This window comes from Mauremys reevesii, linkage group 18, assembly GCF_016161935.1.
Source record: "Mauremys reevesii isolate NIE-2019 linkage group 18, ASM1616193v1, whole genome shotgun sequence".
Classification (NCBI taxonomy): Eukaryota; Metazoa; Chordata; order Testudines; family Geoemydidae; genus Mauremys; species Mauremys reevesii.
Window position 1 is genome coordinate 21,306,246 of NC_052640.1, and position 24,910 is coordinate 21,331,155.

The 24,910-nt window shown below is 42.4% G+C and overlaps 2 protein-coding genes and 1 long non-coding RNA gene across 13 annotated transcripts in view; 2 read left to right on the top strand and 1 right to left on the bottom strand.

Annotated features, from left to right (window-relative positions):
- SFI1 (SFI1 centrin binding protein) overlaps positions 1-18,669 on the bottom strand; it is a 53,998-nt gene extending 35,329 nt beyond the window's left edge. The window contains exons 1-12 of one of the 5 annotated variants that reach the window (XM_039505662.1): positions 18,518-18,580; positions 17,570-17,624; positions 15,840-15,948; positions 14,352-14,531; positions 13,419-13,490; positions 10,723-10,833; positions 8,680-8,774; positions 5,915-6,032; positions 5,574-5,676; positions 3,980-4,136; positions 1,505-1,666; positions 988-1,058 (exon numbers count right to left, since the gene is read on the bottom strand). In XM_039505662.1, the coding sequence (XP_039361596.1) occupies positions 988-1,058; positions 1,505-1,666; positions 3,980-4,136; positions 5,574-5,676; positions 5,915-6,032; positions 8,680-8,774; positions 10,723-10,833; positions 13,419-13,490; positions 14,352-14,531; positions 15,840-15,925 (1,155 nt within the window). In that variant the 5' untranslated portion in view covers positions 15,926-15,948; positions 17,570-17,624; positions 18,518-18,580. Of the gene's footprint in view, positions 1-987; positions 1,059-1,504; positions 1,667-3,979; positions 4,137-5,573; positions 5,677-5,914; positions 6,033-8,679; positions 8,775-10,722; positions 10,834-13,418; positions 13,491-14,351; positions 14,532-15,839; positions 15,949-17,569; positions 17,625-18,165; positions 18,343-18,517 lie in introns of those variants that run through there. The other 4 variants (XM_039505663.1, XM_039505661.1, XM_039505660.1 and 1 more) reach the window with 4 other exon arrangements.
- Positions 18,405-21,103, top strand: LOC120386389. Its single transcript, XR_005589697.1, has 3 exons — positions 18,405-18,928; positions 19,046-19,151; positions 20,630-21,103. It is a non-coding gene; the product is annotated as an uncharacterized LOC120386389 (long non-coding RNA).
- A 1,070-nt stretch (positions 21,104-22,173) lies between these two features.
- Positions 22,174-24,910, top strand: part of EIF4ENIF1 (eukaryotic translation initiation factor 4E nuclear import factor 1) — a 38,064-nt gene continuing 35,327 nt past the window's right edge. For all 7 annotated transcript variants that reach the window (XM_039505665.1, XM_039505666.1, XM_039505669.1 and 4 more), the window contains exons 1-2: positions 22,174-22,329; positions 23,403-23,521. In XM_039505665.1, the coding sequence (XP_039361599.1) occupies positions 23,429-23,521 (93 nt within the window). In that variant the 5' untranslated portion in view covers positions 22,174-22,329; positions 23,403-23,428. The remainder of the gene's footprint in view (positions 22,330-23,402; positions 23,522-24,910) is intronic.

The following is a 24,910-nucleotide window of genomic DNA, read 5'->3' on the forward strand; positions in this document are numbered from 1 at the left end:
CTTCTTGATTGGAACAATAACTTGATTTGCTCTTTATTGGAAAGATATGTCTCAGATGAGATTTCCCATCAAGATATGAGTGTCAGTCCTCTATCATATTAAAGTTAAGCGACAATGTGGACACAAGAACAAATGGATATCACTGACCATGAAGTTTAGGTATGAAATTAGATGGTTTCTAACCATCAGAGGAGTGATGTTCTGGAAAAGCCTTTCAAGGGAAACAGTGGTGGCAAAAAACCTAACTGCCTTCAAGACTGAGCTATGTTTATAGAAGGCATGGTATGATGAGACTGCCTACAATGGTATGTAGCCAATCTGCAACTGCTAGCAAAATATCTCCAATGGGCAGTGATGGGACACTAGATGGGGAGGGTTCGGAGTTACTACAGAGAATTCTTTCCCAGGTGTCTGGCTGGTGGGTCTTGCCCATAAGCTCAGGGCCCATAAGCTCAGGGTCTCACTGATCACCATATTTGGGGTCGGGAAGGAATTTTCCCCTGGATCAGACTGGCAGAGACCCTGTGGGGTTTCACCATCCTCTGCAGCATGGGACTTGGGTCACTTTCAGGTGTAAACTAATGTAAGTGGTGGACTCTCCATTACTTGAAGTATTTACATTATGATTTGAGGACTTCAGTACGTCAGCCAGAGGTTATGGGTCTATTACAGGAATGGGTGGTGAGGTCCTGTGGCCTGTGATGTGCAGGAGGTCAGACTAGATGATCACGATGGTCCTTTTCTGGCCTTAAAGTCTATGAATCTGTCTTCTCTACACACAACACCCTGAGGTACAGAGAGTTTGGTGGATTCCATGACAGTCTGAATCTGTGCATCTAGTATCTGAGCTGAACATTTCATGGAAGGAAATACTATACATGACACACTCACCATCAACATGAACACACATGTGGCTAGGTGCGGCTCTGGGAAATCATTCCAAATAGCCTAGATTCCCTCTCACCTGAAATATTACAAAGCTCTTACCAACAGATGGTGCCGGTGATGCTTTTCTGCAAGCTTGTGCTTCCAGGTCTCTTCCATGCACAGTACAACATCTGTCATCAAGTTAAAAATAAAGTATCTTTTATAGACACACACAACACACCCTCTTCTTCAGGCACAGGCACTGAATTCCAGTCCACAATTGCTTTAGCGTTGGGTTTTCTGCACTGGTATGCACACAGAGACATTTTGGTAGCAGCAAAGCTGTTAGAGGCTTCACTGGTTTAAAAAGACGCATCTCTTGTCTACTGTCAGCAATTCCCTGCTGCCATATCCTAGTCCCTACAGGTTTTTACTTAATGTGTTCCAAGTGCTAGTCTTGCTCCCTTCCAATGCCCATTCACTATGGACTAACCTGTACCTTTCTAATGAACAAGTGCTTCTCAGTCCAACCATGCCTGACCCAAATGCTGCTTCTTGCATTATTGCTCATCTGCCCCGTCCACCTGCAGGAGTATCTTGAACCTGGCATCTCTATGGAAGCATACACAAAGGATACAATGCTTCCAGTGTGTGAAGACTCTCCGTAAGGTAACCCTTGCCGCTAGCTCACCAATGCACTCCTGGTGGATTTGCATGCTTCTCCTGTGCTCCCAGGCCCGTCGCCAGCCAGAGAAACAGTGTTGGAGCACACAGACTTGGTAATGTTGCTGAGCCAGCTCTAGAACAACAGACACAAATTACACGTCATTTGTGTCAGGACAAGGCAATGACATGCAAACTCTAGGCTCTCAAGTGACAGACTCTCTAGTACCAGCAAGGGATGATGGGAATTTTACCAAGAATTTTACCACCACCTATTAGTTCTGGTTGGTCAGGAAACACATTGTTCTGGTTTTTCAGGAAACCCTTGCAGGAACTGATACTAGCTCTGAAATTGGCTTCATACTTCTTCCTGTCAGGTACCCCAATCAGAGTACACGTTACAACGTGTAAGCTTTGGTCAATACAGCAATTTCCTTTCTAAGACCATATCCATCCTCTTATTCATCCATCCATCCACAATAAGGCAACAGCATTCTGGATGCGTCAGTACACAAACCACACAATCCTTGCTAGCCCAGGCCATAGCTCTTCAGCTGCTGAACCACCAAACAGAAGCATCAAAGCGTCTCCTAAAAAGGAAAATATATCAACTTCTCCTATCAGTGGCAATGAGTTGTTTAGATAGTGAAGCCCTATTCTGTCCCAGCTCTCCATTCAAATATAGTATCTATCTATAAAACGTGGAATAAGGATAAGCCAGGGAATTATAGACCAGTCATCTTAACTTCAGTACCCAGAATGATAATGGAGCAAATAATCAAACAATCAAATTGTAAGCTCCTAGAAGAAAATAAGGTAATAAGTAACAGTCAACCTGGATTTGTCAAGAACAAATCACCAAGCTACTATCCTTCTTTGACAGGAAACAAGCTTTGTGGATAGTGGGGAAGCAGTAGATGTCATATATTTTTACTTTAGTAAGGCTTTTGATACTGTCTCACATGACCTTTTCATAAACTAACTAGGGAAATATAGGCTAGATGAATCTACTACAAGGTGGGTGGACAACTGGCTCATAAACCATACTCAGAGAGTAGTTATCAATGGTTCACAATTGAGCTGGAAGGGCATATTGAGTGGGGTCCTGAAGGGATCTGTCATGGGTCTGGTTCCATTCAAGTATCTTCATAAATTATTTGGATTATGGCACAGAGAATACACTTGTAAAGTTTGCAGACGATACCAAGCTGGGAGGGTTGCAAGCACGTGGAGGACAGGATTAAAATTCAAAATGATCTTAAACTTGAGAAATGGTCTGAATTAAATAGAATGAAATTCAATAAGGACAAATGCAAATTGCCCACTTACTGAGGAATAATTGTACAAATACAAAATGGGAAATGACTGCCTAGGAAAGAGAACTACAGAAAAGGATCTGGGGGTGATCTCACAAATTAAATATGGGTCAACAATGCAGGGGCGGCTCTAGCTTTTTGGCCGCCCCAAGCAGTCATGCGCGGGAGGCGCCCCGGAGCCGCGGGAGCAGCGGACCTCCCGCGGGCATGACTGCAGAGGGACTGCTGGTCCCGCGTGGCTCGGCTGGACCTCCCGCGGCTGCGGACGGTTCGCGGGTCCGGCGGCTCCGCTTGAGCTGCCGCAGTCATGCCTGTGGGAGCTCCAGCCGAGCCGCGGGACAAGCGCCCCCTCCGCAGTCATGCCTGCGGCAGGTCCAGTCGTCCCGGGGCTCCGGTGGACCTCCCGCAGGCATGACTGCGGCAGGTCCGCCGGCCCAGCCTGCCGCCCCCCCCGGCAGCAGGGGACGCCCCCTTCATTTTGCCGCCCTAGGCACCAGCTTGAACAATGTAATATTGTTTCAAAAAAAGTGAACGTCATTCTGGGATGTACAGCAGGACTGTTGCAAGCAAGACACAAGAAGTAATTCTTCCACTCTATTCAGCACTGATAAGGCCTCAGCTACAGTACTGTGTCCAGTTCTGGGCTCACAATTCAGGAAAGATGTGGACAAACTAGAGAAAGTCCAGAAGGGAGCAACAAATGATTAAAGGCTAGAAAACAATGCCTACGAGGAAAGATTGAAAAAACTGGGCTTGTTTAGTCTGGGAAGAGAAGACTTGGCAGGGGACACAATAACAGTCTTTGAGTACATAAAAGGTTGTTACAAGAAGGAGGGTGATAAACTGTTCTCCTTAACCATCGAGGACCGGAAAGAAATAATGGGTTTAAATTGCGGCAAGGAAGATTTAGGTTAGACATTAGGAAAAACTTCCTAACCGTAAGGTTAAGCACTGAAACAAAATACCTAGGGATGTTGTGGAATCTCCGTCATTGGAGGTTTTTACAAACAGGTTAGACAAACACCTGTCAGGGCTGGTCTAGATAATATTTAGTCCTGCTTCAGTGCAGAAGACTGGACTAGATAACCTATCAAGGTCCTTTCCAGTCCTATACTTCTATGATTCTCACTCACTGTCCTGATGCTTCTTTTCTCTTTGAAGCTGCAGGTGCCCGAGCCAGGCCTTCATGCATCTCCTCAGCTCCCAGTGCTGATGATGATTCACTGCCCAGGCCTCCTTCTGCTTGTCATGCTGGACGTGCAAATACAGCTCCATCCACTGTAGCCAAGCCTGACAATACAAATGAGAAAAAATGAGGAGGGTCAGCCAAGAATAAGCAGAGGAGAGCAAGGGAACGTTGAGGGAATGGGCAAGACCAGAGGAAGGGGGAAAGGAAGCACAAAGGAAATGGAGAGGGAGAGCATATCAAATAGAGACCAGGAGACAGAAATAAAGGAGCTACGGGGAATGAGATTTAGTAATCATTTATGTTCAATTCTGCTGGTCATTTCCAATCTATTTAGGCCCGGACTTTCATTAACCTCCTCCTCCTTCCCTCTCGTTCCCACCCTGGCTTTCCCTTCATATACAACCAAACTCCTCTCACCTTGTCAACAGCACTGAGCTGTTTCTATACCCAAAGCAGACTGCAGCGTGGAAGGTGAGAGGGAACAGGGAAATCCAGGGTCAGTCTTACAACAGCCTGAGAAATTGTAAGTTACACTACCATTTCTTCCTTTTAAAGGGCAGAATGCTACTTTCTGGGAATTAGTAATGGGCTCCCAAGTACAATCTTTTCATTTAAAGGAGATGAAAGAGGCTGGTATCTAATGTCCTAAGAGTGTTTCCCAAGTCATGGGACCAGCCTTCCTGGCAAAGTGCTGATCCCATGCAGGGTTGCCATCTATCAGTCAGGCTAGAAGCAAAGACTACACTCTAGTGGGAAGAGAGCAAGTGCCTTGTTCTAAACCCATGACAGCAACTGCCACCCCTCCAGGGAAAGGCGGAACAATTCCAGGGCACAGGAAATAAAATATATCGTCTTGACAAATTATTTTCACTTTGGATTTCACAGAAGATTAACTGTCCATTGTACAGTGTCCTACAGTCGCTTCGCGTCTGCTGGGTAGTGAACGTAAATGACCCAGTGAGGAAGATAAGATGACTGACTCCTTTTGGCCATGTGTTTGAAACATACTAATAAAAACCATTTTCCTCCATCTCTTATTTATCGATTTGTTTTAAAGTGGGGAGCTCTTTGGGGCAGAGACCACGTCTTGTCTTTTTAATTACTCTATAAAGCATTTGCTATCTTCCTGGGCATGGTGTAAAGAATCATAATAATTCCCTCTGGCCACGCAGCTCCTTAGAAATAAATTGAAATCTAGAAAAGCCTGGATGTTGCTTTTATACCTGCATTGTAGAGAAGAAGGGTGTTTGAGGACCCCATCTGGAGAGAACCTGGGGATGGTTCTATTTTGCCTGCACCACTGAGAAGCAGTTCACAGGTAAGATCTTGCCTGGGGAACTCACACCTGCATGCACATCTGGAGGGGTAAGGCCAAACCTATACCACGCATCACCCACTCTGTAAACATCCTTTCATTAGGAGGTACCTCAGTGTACAAAGGGATTATTGAGGGTGGAGAATTCTTTATTCATTTGCTAGCTATTACTCACAGCCATGTGTGATCTCAGGTATGAAGGGTTGGGGTCTGAAGGACTTACCCGAAACTGCAGGCTCTGGGCCCAGTGCTGCAGAGCCAGAGTATTCATCTCACGGCCAGTACACTTCTGGCGCAGTCGTCTTGTCCACACTCTCCACGACACGCTGCCAAAAGCATTTAAGACACATTAATTCTGCAGTCTGGGGTGAGGAACAAACCTCCTATCATCAGGAAAAGCAGGGCTCTACATACATGTTACTGATGCACTGCCTTCTAGATGGAGTCATGTGGTCCTTTGAGGGGTAGGGGAGAAGGCAGCTGAGACAAAATCATCACTATGAACCAGGAAGATTCAGCGTGAGAGCAGACCATGAGATAGAGAAGGTGTTTGTGGTTTCTCACCGCAGAGTGCTTGTTTCCCTGAACGCCAGTGCCTCGGATCGCATCCTATGCTTGGTCTTGCGAACATCAATGTAGATCAGCCAATGCTGCCATGTCCAGCGCAGTTTCTGCTTCTCCGCTGTGCACAGCAATGGTCATAACATTTTTTTAAAATGACATACAAGGATTTGGTATTTTTAAAATCATTATCAGCCTTACATTGTCACCTATTGGGAAAGGCTAAAACCGCAGCCATTCCAAGAGCTGGGGTTAGAGAGAGAGGGGGGGCACAGATAAGCCTTGTCTGCACAAGGAAATTGTCCAGAATAGCTACTCCTCAATAGCTCCCTGCATGGACACTCTTATTCTGGAACAAGAGTGTCCACATGAAGACTTACTGCAAAATAGCTATTGCACTTTAAATTCATATACTACTTAATTCCAGAATAATTTATGTAGACAAGCCCCTTCGAGGATGCCAGAGCAATGGAGATGGGTTTAAGATAAGATCTGAAACATCAATAACTTCACATAACCCACAAGGTATAAAACAAAACACTGTTTAATGACTTTGTTCAGGCTGCACGATTCCTGTGGGCACATACTGCAGCTTCAGATACAGTTACTGAGAATGCTGAGGAAATATTATTTGTATAGCAGTAGCTGCCTAGCTGCCCATCACTGACCTATTGTGCTGGACTCTGTACAAACATAGAACAAACCAGCGCTTGGCATCTTTTTAAATCTTCCAGCTCTCCTAAGAGTATGAAATACTCAGCATATCTGGCTTATTGGACAAGATTAAAATATAATATCTAGTTCTTTATATAGCGCTTCATCAGTAGTTCTCAAAGCACTTTACAAGGGAGTATTAGCCCCATTTTAATGGGGACATTGAAGCACAGAGAGGTGAGAATAAGAACATGCCCAAGTTCAGCAGCATAGCCAGGAACACAATACAGGTTTCCTAAATCACAGTTCAGTGGTCTATCCATTAGGACAAACTGCCTCCCTCTCAATCTCTTAGAACAAGCCCATAGCCCAAGACTGACGGTGTTGATTTGGACTATTATTAATGCGAAATGACCCAAAGTGTATCTTTCCCCAAACACAAGCTGGTTAATTTTATGCTATTTAATATTTCAAATCAAATAGAAAACTTAAATCTTTCTATAGCAATGTCTTCCAAAAATCTACTGAGCCAAGATCTAACATATCTTAAAAGGGATTACTTCTTTTTCACTTTTTTACTAATTAACGGGAGGTTTATTATTTTTCTTTGTAAGCCAAATCATTTGTGTTAATTTGATATGTGGTATTAACATTTAAAAGCATTGCTCAGAGCTACTGGCATAAGTATTTCCTCCTCTTCAATGTTGTAAATTCTAAGGTTTTATAATCAACACCTCAAGATGCAACCCTACTCCCATTTTCACAAATTGCATGTTAACGCCTGGCCTCCTTACTTGGAGATGGGAAAACAAATATTTTACATGTATATGATTTCCTTCCATCCTGAAGGATCCCCAAGTGCTTTACAAACTACAGCCAGGTCCTAGTCCCAGTACCTGACCAAATAAACTGGCTTGGGGTAGAGGCATCTGCAGCAGTCGGGAAGGACAGAATCCTTCCTCACTCCTGGCCTCACTTTACAGTTGCCACTTGGCCTAAGGGACACATTTACTTCCACAACTGCTAGGACTTCCCTCCACAAGAGGGTAGATGAGTCTCTTTTGAGTTTACTATACCCGACATTAGGTGCCAGTTTGTAACTTTCCAGGGTTGCACACATATACAAACACCACAGTTGTCAACTAACCTCCCACTGGACATGCAGTATGGGACAGAAATCTTGACTTCAGCTTTAAAATATGGTCATTTACCACTAGATCTCAAAGGAATCACTCTATCTTTGTCTGTAGTCACTGGAAGTTGAGACCATTACAGGCAAGTGGGGCAGGTATTTGCAAAGAAAACTCTCTTTCTCCTCCAGTGCATCTAGAATATGTATCCCCTTTGCATGTGCGATTCCCCAGCTGGGTTTCATAGCCATGGTAGACTAGAGAACATGTGCACTAAAGCAGGGTGCACTTAGGAGCTACAAAATCCAGGACTCAACATAGCGCACGTCAGAACTCTATTTCACTGTGAAAATGTTATGAGTTTCATTTCACTCGTAACATGTGTTCTGAAAAGAGAGGGGACTCAGGATAAGGTGGGTAAAAATTAACATATGCACAGAGAGGAAGCCAGAGCTGACTCCTACATCAGCTGAGGGGCTGGGGAACTCCACCAATAATTTGTTCTAGTGAAAATACCCATTCAAATACATACCGTACCAATGATCAGACCCACACTGAAGAGCAGACAGAGAGTCTGAAGAGCAGATAGAGAGTCCCTTAAGCTTTTTCACTGGCATCCCTAACTATCTGTATAGCTGCACAGTACAATGCATCAAAAGCAATCTCCCCTGCTAGCCTTAGGTAGACAACCATCTGCACATAAGAGTCAGAGATTCCAAGGCCACTGTGATCATCTAGTCTGATCTCTTGTATTACACAGGCAACAGAACTTCCCCAAATAATTCCCAGAGTATAACACCCAAGTTTGATTTAAAAATTACCAGTGATGGAGAACACACCACAAGCCTTGGTAAATTACACTTGCACACAGGAGTCAGGGAGGTAAATAAACACACACATGCAGGGAATAGAGATTTGTTCACAAACATCCCTTGAAAAACTGACATCTATGTTTAAGAAAGCTGCTCCCCCTTCCCCTCTCACCATGAGCCTCTGCGACACAATACTTGCTCCTCTTTTCTCGCTGCTGGCATATAAATGTCTTCCAGGCTTGGAATATCAGGTTGTACAGGAAATATCTGAACAACAGATATTAGAATTGGATAAGATACAGAGAAGGGCAACAAAAATGATTCAAAGAAAATAAGGAGATATTAAAAAGACTGCCAGTGTTCATTTTAGAAAAAAGACTAAGGGAGGATATGATAGTCTATAAAATCATGAATGGTGTGGAGAAAGTGAATAAGAAAGCATTATTTTACCCCTTCACAGAAGACAAGAACCAGGGCTCACACAATGAAATTAATAGACATGTTTAAAAACAAACATAAGGAAGTATTTCTTCATACTATACACAGTCAACCTTGGGAACTCATTGCCAGGAGATGTTGTGAAGGCCAAAAGAATAACTAGATTAAAAAAATAATTAGATAAATGCATGGAGGATAGGTCCATCAAAGATATTATCCAAGATGGCCAGGCTGCAACCCTATGCTCTGGGTGTCCCTAAACTCTGACTGGACTGAATGACAGAGAATGGATCACTTGATAAGTTGCCCTGTTCCATTAATTCCTTCTGAAGCATCTGGCGCTGGCACTGTCAAAAGACAGGATACTGAGCTAGATGGACCATTGATCTGACCCACTATGGCCATTCTTATGTTCACATGTTAAAAACAAAAGAAAAAAATCCATCATAAGCCTTGATCCAATCTAGCCAGTTCCTGTACAGCAGACCTGGTCTCAATTGCTCTGGAATGGTCAGGAGAGATTCCTATCACACAGAGCAGCTTCTAGTGAGACTTTACAGTCAGATTTTGAAAGGGAAGTATCTTGCAGCACAGAATCTGGACTTTTTCTTCTGCCATTCAATGGAAAAGTCATGGTGGCACAAGGAAAGTGAGGCTTCCTAACATCCAAGGGGGAAAAGTTTTGGATCAACTTTGATTGCCCTTTGAATAACCCATTCTGCAAAGGCAACATCTTCACAGAGATATTTTTAGCGGGTGTGTGTGGCCTAGACTCTCAATCACTCATCCATCTGTGTTTCAGTCTACCTCTAAATAATTACACTGTCCCATACTGAGACATTAAAAACAAGAGGATTCTGAAAGCTTTCTCAAACTGAAAAGGACTGCACAGAGACAGCATGTAAAAAAGGGGACAGAACTCTTAGGGTATCCATTAACTCCTCGCTCTCTGAGACAAAGTGAAGAAAAAAGAAACCCCTTTGTTCCTACGAACAATAGCCAAAAAAGACTTGTGAGAAAGAGAGAAGAGTACAAGAGGCTTTGATGTTACAGTAAGATGTTGAGGGGAAGGTATAAAGGGATGATGAGGTTACTCAGGATATATAAAAGCCTCTTGAAAAGGAAACTTAATTTGTCCCATCATACAGCAATATAAGCAGAAGAGGATCTAGAATGCCTGTTTCACTGCTAATGGGCTCAGAGTTTCTGCCAACATGGAAGATAATCTGGGAGCAAGACGGAAATCAAGTTCCCAAATCTTAGTCAACATGTGAGCAGTAGACAAGAGGCATGGCAACTACTCTGCGTTTTGACACAATAAAAAAAGAATACAAAAAAGACAAGTGTCCAGCTGCTCATTTGTTCCTTCCTTCCAAGTCAAATAACAGCATACCTAAAGAGAACCTGGCCACTTAGAAGACGAGAGAAATATCAATATGAACATGTTCAGAGTGATCTAAATTAATTATTGATTCATGGAAATCAGGACATTTGATTCATACAAGGTGAACAATACTCCGAAGACACCTGAGCTGTGACATCTGATTTCATCTTAGGACAAAGAAAGAAAAATGTACTGTTTGTTGGATGAAGGGTAGCACTAAGAAAGGAAGAAAAAGTTGTAAATAATAAGTGAGGAAAGCATTAATATTGGCCTTACCTCACCTAACAGTATTGCTGGGGTAATTTGTTTACTGACATACACACCATCCTCCAAGACCCAGGGAGGATTTCTCACACAGCTGTGAACACAACAATACAAGGAGATTTCACAGACCTGTAATGGCAGTCAGCTCTGACGCTAAGCTTCCACTCTCTGCAGACAATCCACCATTCCTCCTTCCACTCGCCAAAGGTTTTTTGCAGAATCTTCCGATCATAATGACATCTATACAGTTGAAAGATTTTGAGGATGGGAAGATTTGTAAAAATATCTTAGTCAATAGCAAATACATTTTAAAGGAGACTGGACCTCTCCTTTTTCCAGTATTAGCTGCTTAATCCAACTTTGTCTAACTACATAACAAAACTTTGCCCTTCTATACCACATTTAATCTGAGAATCTAAAAGTGCTTTAAGATACAATTATCTGAGCCTCACACAACCCTTGTTAATAATTACCCCCCTTTTAAAATTGAGAAACAAAATACAGAGAGGTTAAGTGACTTGCCCAAGATAACAGTCAGTTGGTGGCAGATCTGGGAATATAACTCATCTCGAACCATTAGACAACACTCTGCGACATTTACATTTCTAGTCAGTCTTGTTTGGTATTGGTTTGTGTGAATGTTTTTTCCAAAAGCTAACTTTTGTTTTAATTTTTTAAAGTATATTTGTAACTAATTTGGATTATAGGTTTATATTTCTCTGAAATATACCCACTGTGCTCCATGAAACAAATTATTCTGAATTTAAAATTCCAAAAAGGGATGATTAAGCACCTTAGATAACATTATTTCTACATGCACCATGTGCTATTAGTGGGGCTGCTTATCCACCTTTAGTTGCCATGTACAAAGGTTTATGAATGAGCTACTGCCTCTAAGTTTATTTACCTAATCCTTTAGCACAAGCCATAAAGGTTTTTTCTTTTAGATCTAGAGATCCTGGGTTCAATTCACACAGATAACCAGGCCAGCAGATGGTGTTACATGAACATTCATGTTAATGCTAAACTAATAAAAACTCAGATGGGATGAGATTTTGAACTAAGGAACTGGGGCTCAGATGAGGGATTTCAAAGAACAAGATTCTCTATAATTAGAAATAACAATGACCAGTATATCTATTGTCCCTACCTGAGATAACTCAATTCTGATTTCACTTAAACATTACTCTGGGGAAATGATCATTGGCCAAAATGACATCACTAATATTCTGAAAAATTTAAAGTCGCACTAGGTGCAAATGTGAATAATTTCCTTGTGTTTCTCATCCACGTACATTTTTCATAGAGATTAGGAAAATGGAAAGATCAACTTAAGAACAGGTAACAAACAGAGAGAGATAAGCAAACAACGGGCCCAGTCTTGCAGCCTTTGTTCATGGGAAGAATCCCACTGAGTTAATGGCGCTGTTCAAATGTGTAAGGACTGCAGGATCAGGCTCAAAATGACCGCCCGCCCGCCCCCCCAAAAAACATATATTACAATTCAAAGCTACCTACCCTATCAAACCAAGCTGCTAAGCCATTCCAAGAACTCAAGCAGGAAAAAATGAAAGAGGCATAGGTTATTCTTTCAGATTGACTGAATTGTTAAAACAACAGGAGGGTGGTGAACCAGGGCAATGTGGGATTTGGGCAGACCTGGCACTATCAGTGGGGCAAAAGGGACATTTTGTTCCCCCAAATGATCTTCAAGAGGCCCCAAATTATTGTCAGAAAGGCCAAAATATGTACAATATGTACAGCCTTCATCCTTTATTTAAATTATCAATCATAGCAAAATACTGACACAGTAGCCAAATTTCATTTTTTAATTTTTAACATCCAAGACTTTCCAGGGATCTAACTACCTCCTTGGAAGGTAAAATAACAACATTCAAAGGCCCAAAAATATCCACTTGCCTCCCCCAATAATGTGACCCTAGACCAGGTCCTGGATTTGGGAACAATATTTTTTAATTTAAAATAAAGTTATTTTGGTTTAATTTAGCTGGCTGAGCTCTAGATTTCAAAAAGGGCATTTTCACTCATTCACCAGACTTCTTATACTGGATCTGCACATTGCCAAGCAAGTAATTCACACCCAATATGTGGGAGGAAGAGGGGAAGAGTTCTATTCTGGCTCACAGGACAATTCGTGTTCACCAGCTAATACAGTCTTGGTAAGAATCTATATTCCTCATAGTGGAATGAAATGGGATGACTTAAGGCCTGATCTAACTCATACTGAAGTCAATGCAGGTCTTCCACTGTCTTCAATGGGAATTGGATTATGCCCGTAGAGCAAGGACAAGCAAGAGTGGACACACAAATTAAAGCAAAATAGGAAGAAATTCCAAAGAGAGTGTTGCTTTTTCAATAGTGATTTAAAACCAAATTATAGAAGCTCTATTGCTGTAGCAGTTCAAAGATCAAATATACAGAGCATCTGTGAATACACATTAAGAATAGCCTTGTATACTGCAGGATGAAGTGAACTAAATGATCTTGGGACTTTCCCACCTTTACTGTCTATAATATTCTAATTTTAAAAAACGTATACAATGAAAATGAAAGGCCAAATTCTACTCTCAGTTTCATTGGTGTAAATCCCACAAATCAGCACTGAAACCAGTGCAATTTCTCTGGATTTACAGTTAAAGTAAAATTTGGCCACAATTATTTAAGAATAATATTCAGAGACAGTTCTCAAATAATTTCAAAGGGCATCTGCAAATATTTTCCTGCAAAGCAGGTATCCCTTTGCTTAGCTATACAAATTCTCAGCCATGTCAAGGTAGAATCTTACTACTTGGAGCTTCAAATACCTGGCTTTGGAAGGAAGAACTTGTCCAAATGTCTTTTTCACCCACAAATAGAGGAACTTCCGGGCCAGATGCCTGGAAGACAAACACAGGTTAGTTGCCTTTCTGCATTTTTGTACTCCATCTCTTAATTCCAGGCAATGGTTTTGGAGACTCAGAAGCTTGATACATAATAACTACAATACACAACACTAAGGTCCCAATCCTTATACACACATTTAACTTTAACCGTCTGAGTTGTCCCATTAACTTAGGCATGTGTACCACTGCAAGACCAGGGACGCACTTAGCTGGGAAATCCATGTAGACAAGATGTCTCCTCTGGAACCTATTTACACCTAATGATACTAAATAACAATGATGGTTGCTTAATTGGGATGCTGTCAGGTGATTTAATGGAGCTTAGGCCCTTCTTTGTTTTATTTGCATGGTGACTCTATCTGATCCCATAACAGAATGGCTTTTTCTAAACAATTTGTAGAGTGGGTCTTAGATCACAGAACTAAGAGCTAAAATGCCTGGCTAGATTCCTGTAATTATATTCTATTCGTATGCATCTTGTTCACTACTAGTTATTTACATTTTCCTACAGGATGAACAGCAAAAGATATCAAACTCCTCATAAAGCAAACCATTCAAAATACAGAATCAGCCACAGTGAGAAGGACACTCATAGTACTACTTTGTATTTAGCAAGCACTTTTCCCCTGGAAATCAAGAACAGTGGGTATTATTAGTCCTATTTAACAGATGGAGAAACTGAGCCACAAAAAGGATAAGTGACTTTTCCAAGGTCACTTTGCAAATCAATGGCAAATACGAGAGTAAAACCCAGGTCTCATGACTTCCAGTCCCCTGTTCTAACCACTAGAAAATGCTGCCTTCCTTAGTAGGATTAAAAAAACAAAACATACAGAGCACAGCTTTCACTATCACCTGATACGGAGTTCTTTTAACCTCCCACCTCGGTTCCAGGTGTACGTGACCCGATATGGAACCAGATGACTCCCATTCCAACATTGATTCCCACCAGGCCGGGGAGTAACAGATCGTCCAAATCCATGGACTTTGGGAGTATGCAATTTCTGGGCTGCATCTGTCTTGAAAGATCTTAAACTTAAAAGGAAAGAGAAAAAGAAATATCACGTGTAAGGTCAGATTCACAGTTAGCAGATGTTAGTGTCTATGTGACCTCATCCATACAAAAGTATCACACTAAAAATCATATATAAAGTTAACACCTGCAGGCAGTATTTTTAAAAGTTTCATTTGATTAATTTTCATGCTCAGTAAACTGTCTCCTGAAATTTCTCAGCCATTCCCCAAAAGTTGCAGTAACACATGGTGATGGGAGCACAGTGGTTCAAGTGAAATCATCCCATTAATATTTCCTCTTTCTTTTAAAGGTGACATGGAAAAGAAAGAACGTTGGTTTGTGTTCTCTTTCACTTCGTTAATATTTATAAAGACCTGAAACTTTTGTGCAGGTGGGTTTAAACTTGTTGTTCTGCTTATTTTTTACCTTCTGAATAAAATAATAATATTACCACCTAGTACTTTCTTACCTATTTTTGCTGAAAGATTCCTACTTGAGTACTGAAGTGGGAGCTTTCTCAACCTTCAGCTAAAGGGCAAGAAGTATTTAATCTTTCACATAAAAATCCTTTCTCCTAGCTGTGCGCAGACATGTGAGATAAATATGTTTTTCTTAAATAATTAAATACTACTACTAATATTAATAATAGTTTTAAGAAATCTGACTAAAAATCCCTTCCTGTCTCTTAGTACTTGTGATGTCACAGTCCTATTAATTCTCCAGTGTTCCATATAGTCTTGCAGGAAAGATGGGGCAGATGAGACCTGAATTTCTGAATTGAAAAACAAGCAGGACAAAAAATGAACTTTTCTGGAAAAAAACAATTTCAGACCTTTATTCATCATAAAGAAGCCAAACTAGGCAAAACATTTTTCCCCTTTGCGGGTCATCTTTAAACAGTCTGTCTTAGTCAAAGTGCAGTTCCATTCTGAAAAGTGACTTTAAAAATGGTGTTATGGGATTCCATGTTTAACATTCCTGATTGACTTTATGATAACAACCACAATTTAAGACCAGCTACAACTTGTTGAACCAGTTGCCTCCAAGTTTCCTTCCCAGAAGCAAACACCGCCACCACCCTCCAGATTTGAACATTAGAACCATAAACACATTCCTGAGCTCCCCAATAGGCAACAGCGGCTTCATCTATATAAATAAAGTGGAACAACTTTTGAACGGACGTCTATAAAACATTGTTAATAGCATCTTCCGAGTGAAATACACAGGTAACACAACTTTATTTAGATCCAATGGAGTTGGATTGATAGAAAAACAAAATAATATAACTGCATCCTTTAACATGGGAGTGCCTATCCACCATTCCTCACCTGCCCTTGGATTTTTTCTCCATCTTTCCTCCAATCTTGGGTCCTCTATAATCAAATCCACTACTCTTTCTGCACTGGAATCTCATGTGTTAGCAGTCAAACACCTCTGGACAATATATAAGAATTATTTTGAGTTATTTTTGGTGAATCAGTGGTGCTCATATGACACGTACATTTTGTATAATCTCTCAGGTGCACCCCAACCACTTCTCACGGAAATAAAATAGTACACAAAACTTCTAGATATTCAGTCAGTCAGAATGATAGACTGCTGAACATTCACAACCCTCTGATTTTATAAAATTGATCTCAATGGGTCTATTCAGTGAATAAATGTCCAAATATCATGATTAGGTCCTATATATGCATTTCTAATGTGCCCATCTCCATGACATCTATGTGCTCAACAGACTGGTTTAGTCAAATGATGCTCAGAATTTTTAGTGACACCTGGTCCATATGTATCAGTATCACAAACAATTTGATGTATTTTGTTGATTGCCCATATACAAAGGAACTGAAAAATATGAAGCATGAAAGAACTTGACAGCGGGATATAAACAGAGCAATATGATTGGCTGATACGGATGTCACACCATATTGATAATGCCCAGTAAGTACACAAGTCTAATTTGTTTTCCTTATAATAATAAGCTGCATTTCTTAAAACAGTGAATTTATAGAGGATTATTCTGTTTCTCAGGTGATTAAAGTCAAGGAGCCTTTGGATTTGTGTTTTAAAGAAACATCAAATCATGCCAGACACATCATACTTACTGTGACTTATTGCTCTTTGAAAAAATGACTTTCTTAAAGCAGAGCAAATGATCTTTGTTACAGACTATTAGCTTGGAAAAATTAGGGGGGTTTTGTGGTTTTTTTGCCTCCTTAGAATGGGTGCTTTGTTTGCTGTTGCTTTTTTGCAATACAAATTTCAAGGCTAATTTTGTCCAGTTTTGATTAACAGAAAAATACCTCCCAGATTGCGACCTTTTATTTCAAATTTTAACTCACAAGGAATAGTGTATGCTAAGTTTATAAACCCCATGGCACTCAACAGTTATGATGAAACACTGAGACACCCTAATGATAACATCAGTCAAGATTACTTAACTCTTGAGACAACAAGGGATGTCTAAATAGAACTGCTGCTATATAACCAAATCCTGGTATTTATATGAACCTAGGTCCCAGTATCTAGACATACTAGTTATGAGCCAAGATACAAGGAAACATAACAGGTGAAAGTGCTTCAAACACAAATGAAGAAAATGGAATACCAAATACAACCCCTGATCCTGTAATGAATTCTGTGCAAGTGGATCCCTAGCCAGCACAGAGTCTGACTAAAATTAATTCAGCTCTGAAGCTGCAGGGGTCTATCTCCACAGAGCACACTGTAGGATTAGGGTCTAAAAGAAAAGTTTCTCTGAGCAAAGCATGAAAGCTTGGAATTAAAGGGACATTAAGGCCCCAATTCTGCAAAGTGATATGAGTGAAGATGGACCCCTGTCCCAATTAAGAGAGTCACTGAAGTCAATGGGGCTCTGCCCACAGTGAACTCCTCATGGGATCAGGGCTGAAAAATCTAAATATACTCATTTTCAATCAAACTTTCATATTATATATATATATAAAAAACACACATACTAAAGAACTACACAGTAATGCAATAAACACAATTAAGATGTTATGTTTGGGATCCTGGCTGTAACATAATAATAGTAACCTATCTACTACAAAGATATTTGTATTGTGCTGGTCTCTGTGGTGTTTGTACTTTCCCTATTTAAAGAGCAGTAAAACATTAATAACAAAACTAGTCTAATGATTTATATGGACCAGACAGTTCTTGGGAAGGGCAACTTCTCATTTTGAATTCCAATCCCATTCGATTTGTGAGAGTACACAAATCCCCTGTAATCTCTACTTCCCCTGGCACTACAGGGAAGTGTCATAGATTCAGAACAATCCTGTTAATATGGCAGACAGTCCCTGGGAGTCCGGGTTCCTCTGGCCCAGAGTCCAGCATCAGAATCCCCTCACTTTCATGTGCCTTTCTCTTTTCATACCCAGAAAAGGATCTGAAAGGTGGGAGAAGGGAAGTTCATGGCTTCACAGCCCAAGCTCAGCCCTACTGTATTCCTTAGCTGCTTTTACAAGTAACCAGGAACACTTGTGGGACCCCTACGTTTTACAGGAGACCATGTGCAGACTCAGCAGTTAACAGGATGGCTAGACTCCCCAGTTACAAGGCAGAAACAGGGAGGCAGAGTACAACTCACAATCCCATAACCCACTCCTCCAGCAGCAGGACCAAGATTACCTTGACAGGGGACCAACTCGCTGCTCGATCCACCAGTCTACCAACGGGGGCCTGAGGAAGACTCACTCTCCTAGACCCACCCCCCCACAACTGTGGGGCAATGGAGCCGGGAGGAGAGGGGAACTCACTGCCCTAGAGCCAACCCCCCCCCCCCACACACACACAGCTGTAGGACCTGGAGGGGGCAACTCACTCCCCTAGAGCCCCCCCACACACACACACACACACACAAACTACGGGACGGGAGAGGGTCAAACCACTGCCCTAGAGCCCCCCCCCCCGCTCCGTAACTAGGGGAACAATTGACGGCCGGACCGCACCCCCCCACCAGTGGGCAACTCATCTCTCTCACAGCAGACACCATGCGGAACCGGGACCAGCCCGTGTCCTAGCGGCTCCTCCCGCGGAGTCCCCAGCGCAGCCTCCAGGCCCGCCCGGCGCACCGCCTCTATCACCATGGAGACGAGCAGCAGCAGGACCCCAGCCCGTATCTCTGAGCGATGCGGTCCTGCAGCGGCCTCTAGCGCCTGGGAGGGGAATGGGGGAGAAGGAAATATAGCCCAGGCTCATCACGTCCCCTTTGCTTCCTCAGTGCATGCCAGCTCCCGCATGGCTATTTGGTATTGTGAATGATAAGGCCCAGCAGCCACGGGGCGAAGGACATGATCTTAAACACCCACGTCCTGCTCTCAGTAACCTCAAACAATCCCATGGCACATTCTCTGGGAGCACCACTCAGAGCATGTCCCCACTCCAGCAGCAGGTTAGGGGTGCTATATGTAGCCAGCTAATAGCACTTATAACCCTTCACCTTCAGCACTAGATGAACTAATCCTTACAACACACCTGCAGACCTAACCATTATCCCTCTTTACCTCAGGTACAGAGAGACAAGATCAATCAGCCAATGGCAGAGGTGGGAAGAGAGCACGTGTGACTAAGATGCTCTAGGGACTTTGGGGATGAAAACTGCTATACTAATATAAGTAAGTTATATTATTATTTAGTTATTAGTTGTTATTGGTTTTGAGAGGACAGGTAATTTTGAATGGCTTTCCTTGCTAATAATCTACTTCTTGTGACCAGTGTCCTTTCTTCTAAGCTTGACAATGTCCCTCTCAGACCATTTGCTAAGCTTGATCTCATTTGCCAAGCTCGTTCATGAACCCAGAGATCTCCTGTACTTCAATACGGGCAAAGTTCCCCAGGGTTTCTGCCAAGAGAGAAGCCATCTGTCAGTGTCCAAATCAAGAATTTTGTGGCCCTGTGCACATTGGCAACTGAGGGAACCCCACCTTCCCTGCCACCAGGTGGATGGGAGGACGAGAGAGGGTGTTGGAGAGCAAGCCTCCCCACACTCACCCTGCAGTGACTTCTGTCTTTTAGTGCTGGCGCAGCTCCCCACTCCTGTTTTTTGGCTCTCTCCATAGTATGTAGGTAGGGCCCTCCACTGACCCCTCATCCCCTTCCTGCCCCACTGTGTGTGTGAGAGAGAAAGTGCATGTGTCTGGTTTGTTTTGGTTTTCCACCAGTGATCAGAGGACTTCCTGAGGTGGGGGCCCTGTACAAGTGCACTGAGTGCCTTTGGTTAATCTGGGCTCACCTTCTATAGCCATCTTCATGACATTGCTTTGAAACTTGCTTTTTAAGCACAAGACATATTAAAAAATGCAGTCCTTATGTAGACAAAATTCCCATTAAAATAAAATTATCTGCATGAGAACTGCAAAATCAAGTCTAAAATCAGCCTAAAAGGGAGTAGTATATCTTGACACAGTATTCCATTGGATTAGTCATCTTTTGCCATAGCTGTAGAAAGAGGAAAATACAGTCCTTCTTATATATTGCTGCTGTATGAAGTGTGTGGCTATCTCCTGATTTCTAAGGTGTTATAAGAAGTTACAAAATAGCATTTTAGCTTAGAATGCAGGGATATTTACAAAAGCTACAGTTAAACTAAACAAGTTTGCAATCAAAGTGTGTATCTAAAGTATTTTACAAAGTAAAAAAAAAAAAGATCCACGGATACCTGTTAGTTATCTATTCTAATAGTATATTTGTTCCAGTCCTTCTTCCTCATTACACGTTTTTTCTTATAGAAAGCTGACTTGAATAGAATTTCTGCTAAGAAATTCAGCAGGACTCCAGTTCCTGAATATGTTGTACATTCACCATTATTTAAAAAATTCTAAATCTATATGCATAATAATAAATGAATCTTTGTACATAGACAGTCATTAAAGAAAACCCTGGTTAAACTGTTATTTTTAGATTAAATGCTTAGTTATTTTAAAGTTCACGAAAGGTGCCAGTCTATTTGACAGCCCTGGAGAATTTAATCAGACATAATATACCTGAAGCAAACAGCTATAGTACCAATAATGGCAAGTACCCTGATTATCCTGCCCTAATTTGTAAAATCTATCATGTCTCCCTTCTAACAAATATCCCCCAATTGACTCAGTTTCAGACTTTCCCAACCCTATAAGTTCTATGTGGTTCCAGATATCTGCCTCAAACCTCACATGTATTAGGCTCTGATCCTGCACTGAGAACTGCACAGCAGGTGGACCCTGACAACTGAGTGGAATCCCAGGAAAGACAATGGGTCTCTGTGCAGACACAGGGTCTACCTACATAGTTTCTCAAAAAGACCTTACTTTATAGTGGGCCTTTCAAAATACTATACCCGGTAGAGATCTTGCTTAACCCTCAAGTACGACAATTGGAGCAGTGCTGAAGAGGTCATCATCCTGCAATAAGCTAATTAAGGTGGACAAAAGGTGGATCAGCCTGGCAAACTTGCTGTACATGGAAGGTTTCAAGTGGAGTCCATTTTAAATGTTTGTTTAAAGGTATCACTGACTTGTAATGTAAGAAATCTTCATATAATATTGTTTAATTCTACAATAAAAGTTGATGTGAATGTATTATCTAATATAGACCTTCTGTTTAATTGGAAAATAGTTGAAGATAGTGACTTTTGCCCCAATAATGCAAGTTGCTCCACATAGTCAGATCCCTGTACTTATGTAGAGTTGCCTCAACAGGCCTCCTGTTCTGAAGTTTTCACAATTGGGACCCTAAACGAAGTTCTGTGGACATAGGGGGTCCACTTACCTGGAGCTCAATGCAAGATCAAGGCCTCAGATGCTGTTAATTGAACATAGTCTTAAAAAGTTCTATAAACAAGTGTTGGAAACATATTCTCTATTTCTTGCTAATAGCATAGGTGTACCAGGAGACTGAGAATAAGAATGATTAAGTAATACAAATCCCTGTTCTTATTTTTCTCCTGTTATTATGTAGACATACCAAATTTAACTGATTTGAGAAGGGAAATGCCTCATTTTTGATTGATTTAAAGGGTAGTGTTTAAAAGGTGTCTTTGATGAAGAATGATTTTGTATATGGGTCCCTGGCAGGTGAGTATAGTGCACATGACCCTCTTCCCCCGCAAAAAAAACGCCCCACATACAAACAACAAAAATAACCCTGTGCGGGAACTAAGCACTCACGCTGCCTAATAAGTCTCTATCAGTTTGTGTGCACATGGCCCTTAAACCATACCCCCTCCCCCGCAGCATGGGCTCCATGGGCACCAGCTTCCATCACAGGGCTGGCCGGTGATAGTGCCTGAGGAGTCCTCGCAGTTCGTCAAACCATCCGTCTCCTATGGGTCTGTCTATAAAAAAAATCGGTACTAGGCCATGATTCACTTTTGAAGTTCGATAGACGGAGACGAGAAGTCGCCATACGGCGGGGGGCTCTGCTTTTCAGACAGGCACTACAGCCGAGAGCCCCCGGGCCGGGCAAGCAGGCCGCGCCTGCGCGGTGGCTATTAAAGGGGTGAGGGGTGGGCTCCAGAAAGCCCCGGTTACGGTGGCTGAGAGGAGACAGAGTGCGAGAGTCGGGCAAATCGGGAGAGGGCGCGCGAGCGAGCGAGCTGGAGAAGGGAACGGAGGGGTGGGGGAGTAGCGGCGGCGCGAGCCGGGGGCGGGCGAGCGGCGGGGCGAGGAGGGAGCCGTGTGTGTGGAGAGCGCGGCGCGGGGCGCTGCTGGGAGGGGGGAGAGAAGCCGGTCACTAGGGCTAAGTAACGCCGCGGGCGGCGGCAAGGCCTTGCGAGGAGCTGAGCGCTCTGGAGGGGACCTCGTCTTCCGCACAGTGAGTATCCTCTGTACCCGGGGCGGGGGACCCCTACTGCCAGGTGAGACGTTACCTGCGCCGGTGCTTCGGCGTCCCCGCTCGCCACCGGCGTGTTGGTGGCTGGGCCCAGTCAGATAGGGCGGCCCTGGGTCGCCTTTTCCCCGTCCCCATCCCGGACGAGGGCCGCCACACAAGTCGCAGACCTATCGCTGTGTGCGTCAGGTCACCAATGGGGCAGGTAGAGAGGGGTTGGCACCTGCGCTGGCGGGGCTGGTCTGTCTGGTCTTGCCAGCCATGAGGCTGGGGGCGCCTCTCCGCCTTGTCAGCTGTCTAGGCTTCCCAACCGCCCCTCACGACGAGGGACAGCCCCTATTTGTTCGTCTCTCTACAATAAGAAGTGCTGCCAAAAGCAGCAAGAAATACCCCCGGTGAATACAAGGCCTGTTAACAACGATCCCGATTGTGATAATATCGGGAAGAGAGGTGGGGCAGGGGTGCTAAGAAAACAGCTTCTTATTTTTGAAATAGGGTTGGCAGCCATACAGAAACAGTGGCACTGGCTCCCTGTGTAGGACTCTGTTGGCTCTGCAAGCCATGGCTTGGAGGCCCAGGCCCCTCCATGGTATGCATGTGGGTCCACTGTCCTGCATGCCCCAGAATGGGATGCAAGTGGCTGTCATGGCATCTAGGTTGCATAGGCATCTAGGACTTCCCAGCCCGAGGGAGGGGGCTTCCTAGCCAGTCTTTCTCTTTCATTTCATGAACTTCCCTTCTGTACTCTGGTTCTGTCCCTGTGATAATCTCTGTTGTGCTAAAGAGCTGGGTCTCTGAACTACAAAGGTGTCTAGGCTTCTATGATTAATTAAAATTTGTTCTAGAGCTGTTAGTTAAGATATTTTACTGCCAGTTGTAGTTTAGGTGCACAAAACAGCCAACACATCAAACAGTAAAAATATATTTTGTGGCATGTACTTTCTTATGTTAAATGTAAATTGATGACACTTCCATGGGCAGTAAGGAAGGTGTACACCATAAAAGCCTTCAGCTGTATTGTCTATTTTATTAACATAATTCTTTTTTTTTAAAATCAGGTCCATAGTCAGGCTTTCAAGTAGCCATGGACAAGAGAGGGACTATAGCAGAAATTGAAAATGGTGACACTTTCCTTGACTTGAACAGAATAACAGTAAAATCTCATCGTTACACAAAAGTAAGTTAACTTTTCTTTTAAAATTGTATAAATTCAGTGTTTATGAAGCACTTAGATTAAAACTGATCTTTTTTGGGGAGAGGGGTGGAGGAGGAAGACCTGTCCTATGTTCCTCCTAGGCCTTGTCTAGAGTAGGATTTGAAGGTGTGCTATAGCTATATATTAGCTAGCATCTTTTAAAGGCCTAGTGTAAACAAGGAATGCTGTCTTAAATAGGTACTACAGTGAGGTGATGGTGTCCATGTGCCTCACAACATGTGCTAAACTGATCAAGTTGAAGCCTGTGCTTGCCCTCCACTATGCTTTAAAATGTGTGGGCAAACATGTTATCTATCATGTGTGTTAGCCATCACATGTCTTAAATTCTAGTCTGGTCAAGGTCCAAATGCACGTCATACCAAACATGGAGGAGAGTCCTTCTAGGAGGAAGGATAGTGTAGTGTCCTTGGAATATTTAGTTCTCATGTGTATAGCTGTATCAAACATGGCTTGTAATACATAAAGTATACTCAGATGCCTTGTGCAGTGAATACAGTTTCAGAACTTATGAAGTGAGTTCAGTTGTGAAGCAGGGGAAAGCTGAGTCCCTACATAAGACACTAACAGATATTTAAATTTGGAAGAAATTTTCAAGTATTGACACTGTCTTATAGTTATGATGGCTTAAGCTTTATAGTTCTCACCATACTCTTATTGGTTCATGCACTTGCAGACTATCCAATTCTTGTATATTAGAGGTAAACTGGTAGCCCACTTCTGTTAATGTTGGTATTCTGCATTGGCAGCACTGCTGAAACTGTTTGTTTCACTGTGGGAAGACATGAGGAAACTGTTTTGTTTGCTATGGTGATTAGGATTTAACTATGTTGGGTGCTGTGCAAACAGATTAAAAAGATGTTTCCTGCCCTGGAGAGCTTACAATCTGAATATAAAACAAATCCCAACAAGTGGATTTCATAGATAAAAGGATGCAATTTCAAGAGAGAGGCCAAGGGTAACAGATAAGAATGCAGTTACATAGGCTAGATAGTATATGATGTGAGTTGATTCAATTACTCTTGAAAATATGTCTCAATTTTAAAACACAGACTTTTATTAATCTCTTCAAGGTTTTTGTTAAATGTACTCATCTCGGTTAAGTGAAAGACTAGTGTCTTTCAGCATACCTTCTAACACTGACTCAATGTAATATAAAAAACAAACAAGACTTGTACAAAGAGATCCTTGCTTTTTGTTAGACCTTAGATCCTTTTACCCTCAATCTCCATTGGCTTTACTTGTCTGCAGATCATTATGCTCAGTTATGTATGAAATGTTGCCATTCTTTGTGATGGGAAAGAACTTAAAGTGAGGGACTGAAATGTTGGGATGAGGCAGGGTTATTGGTTT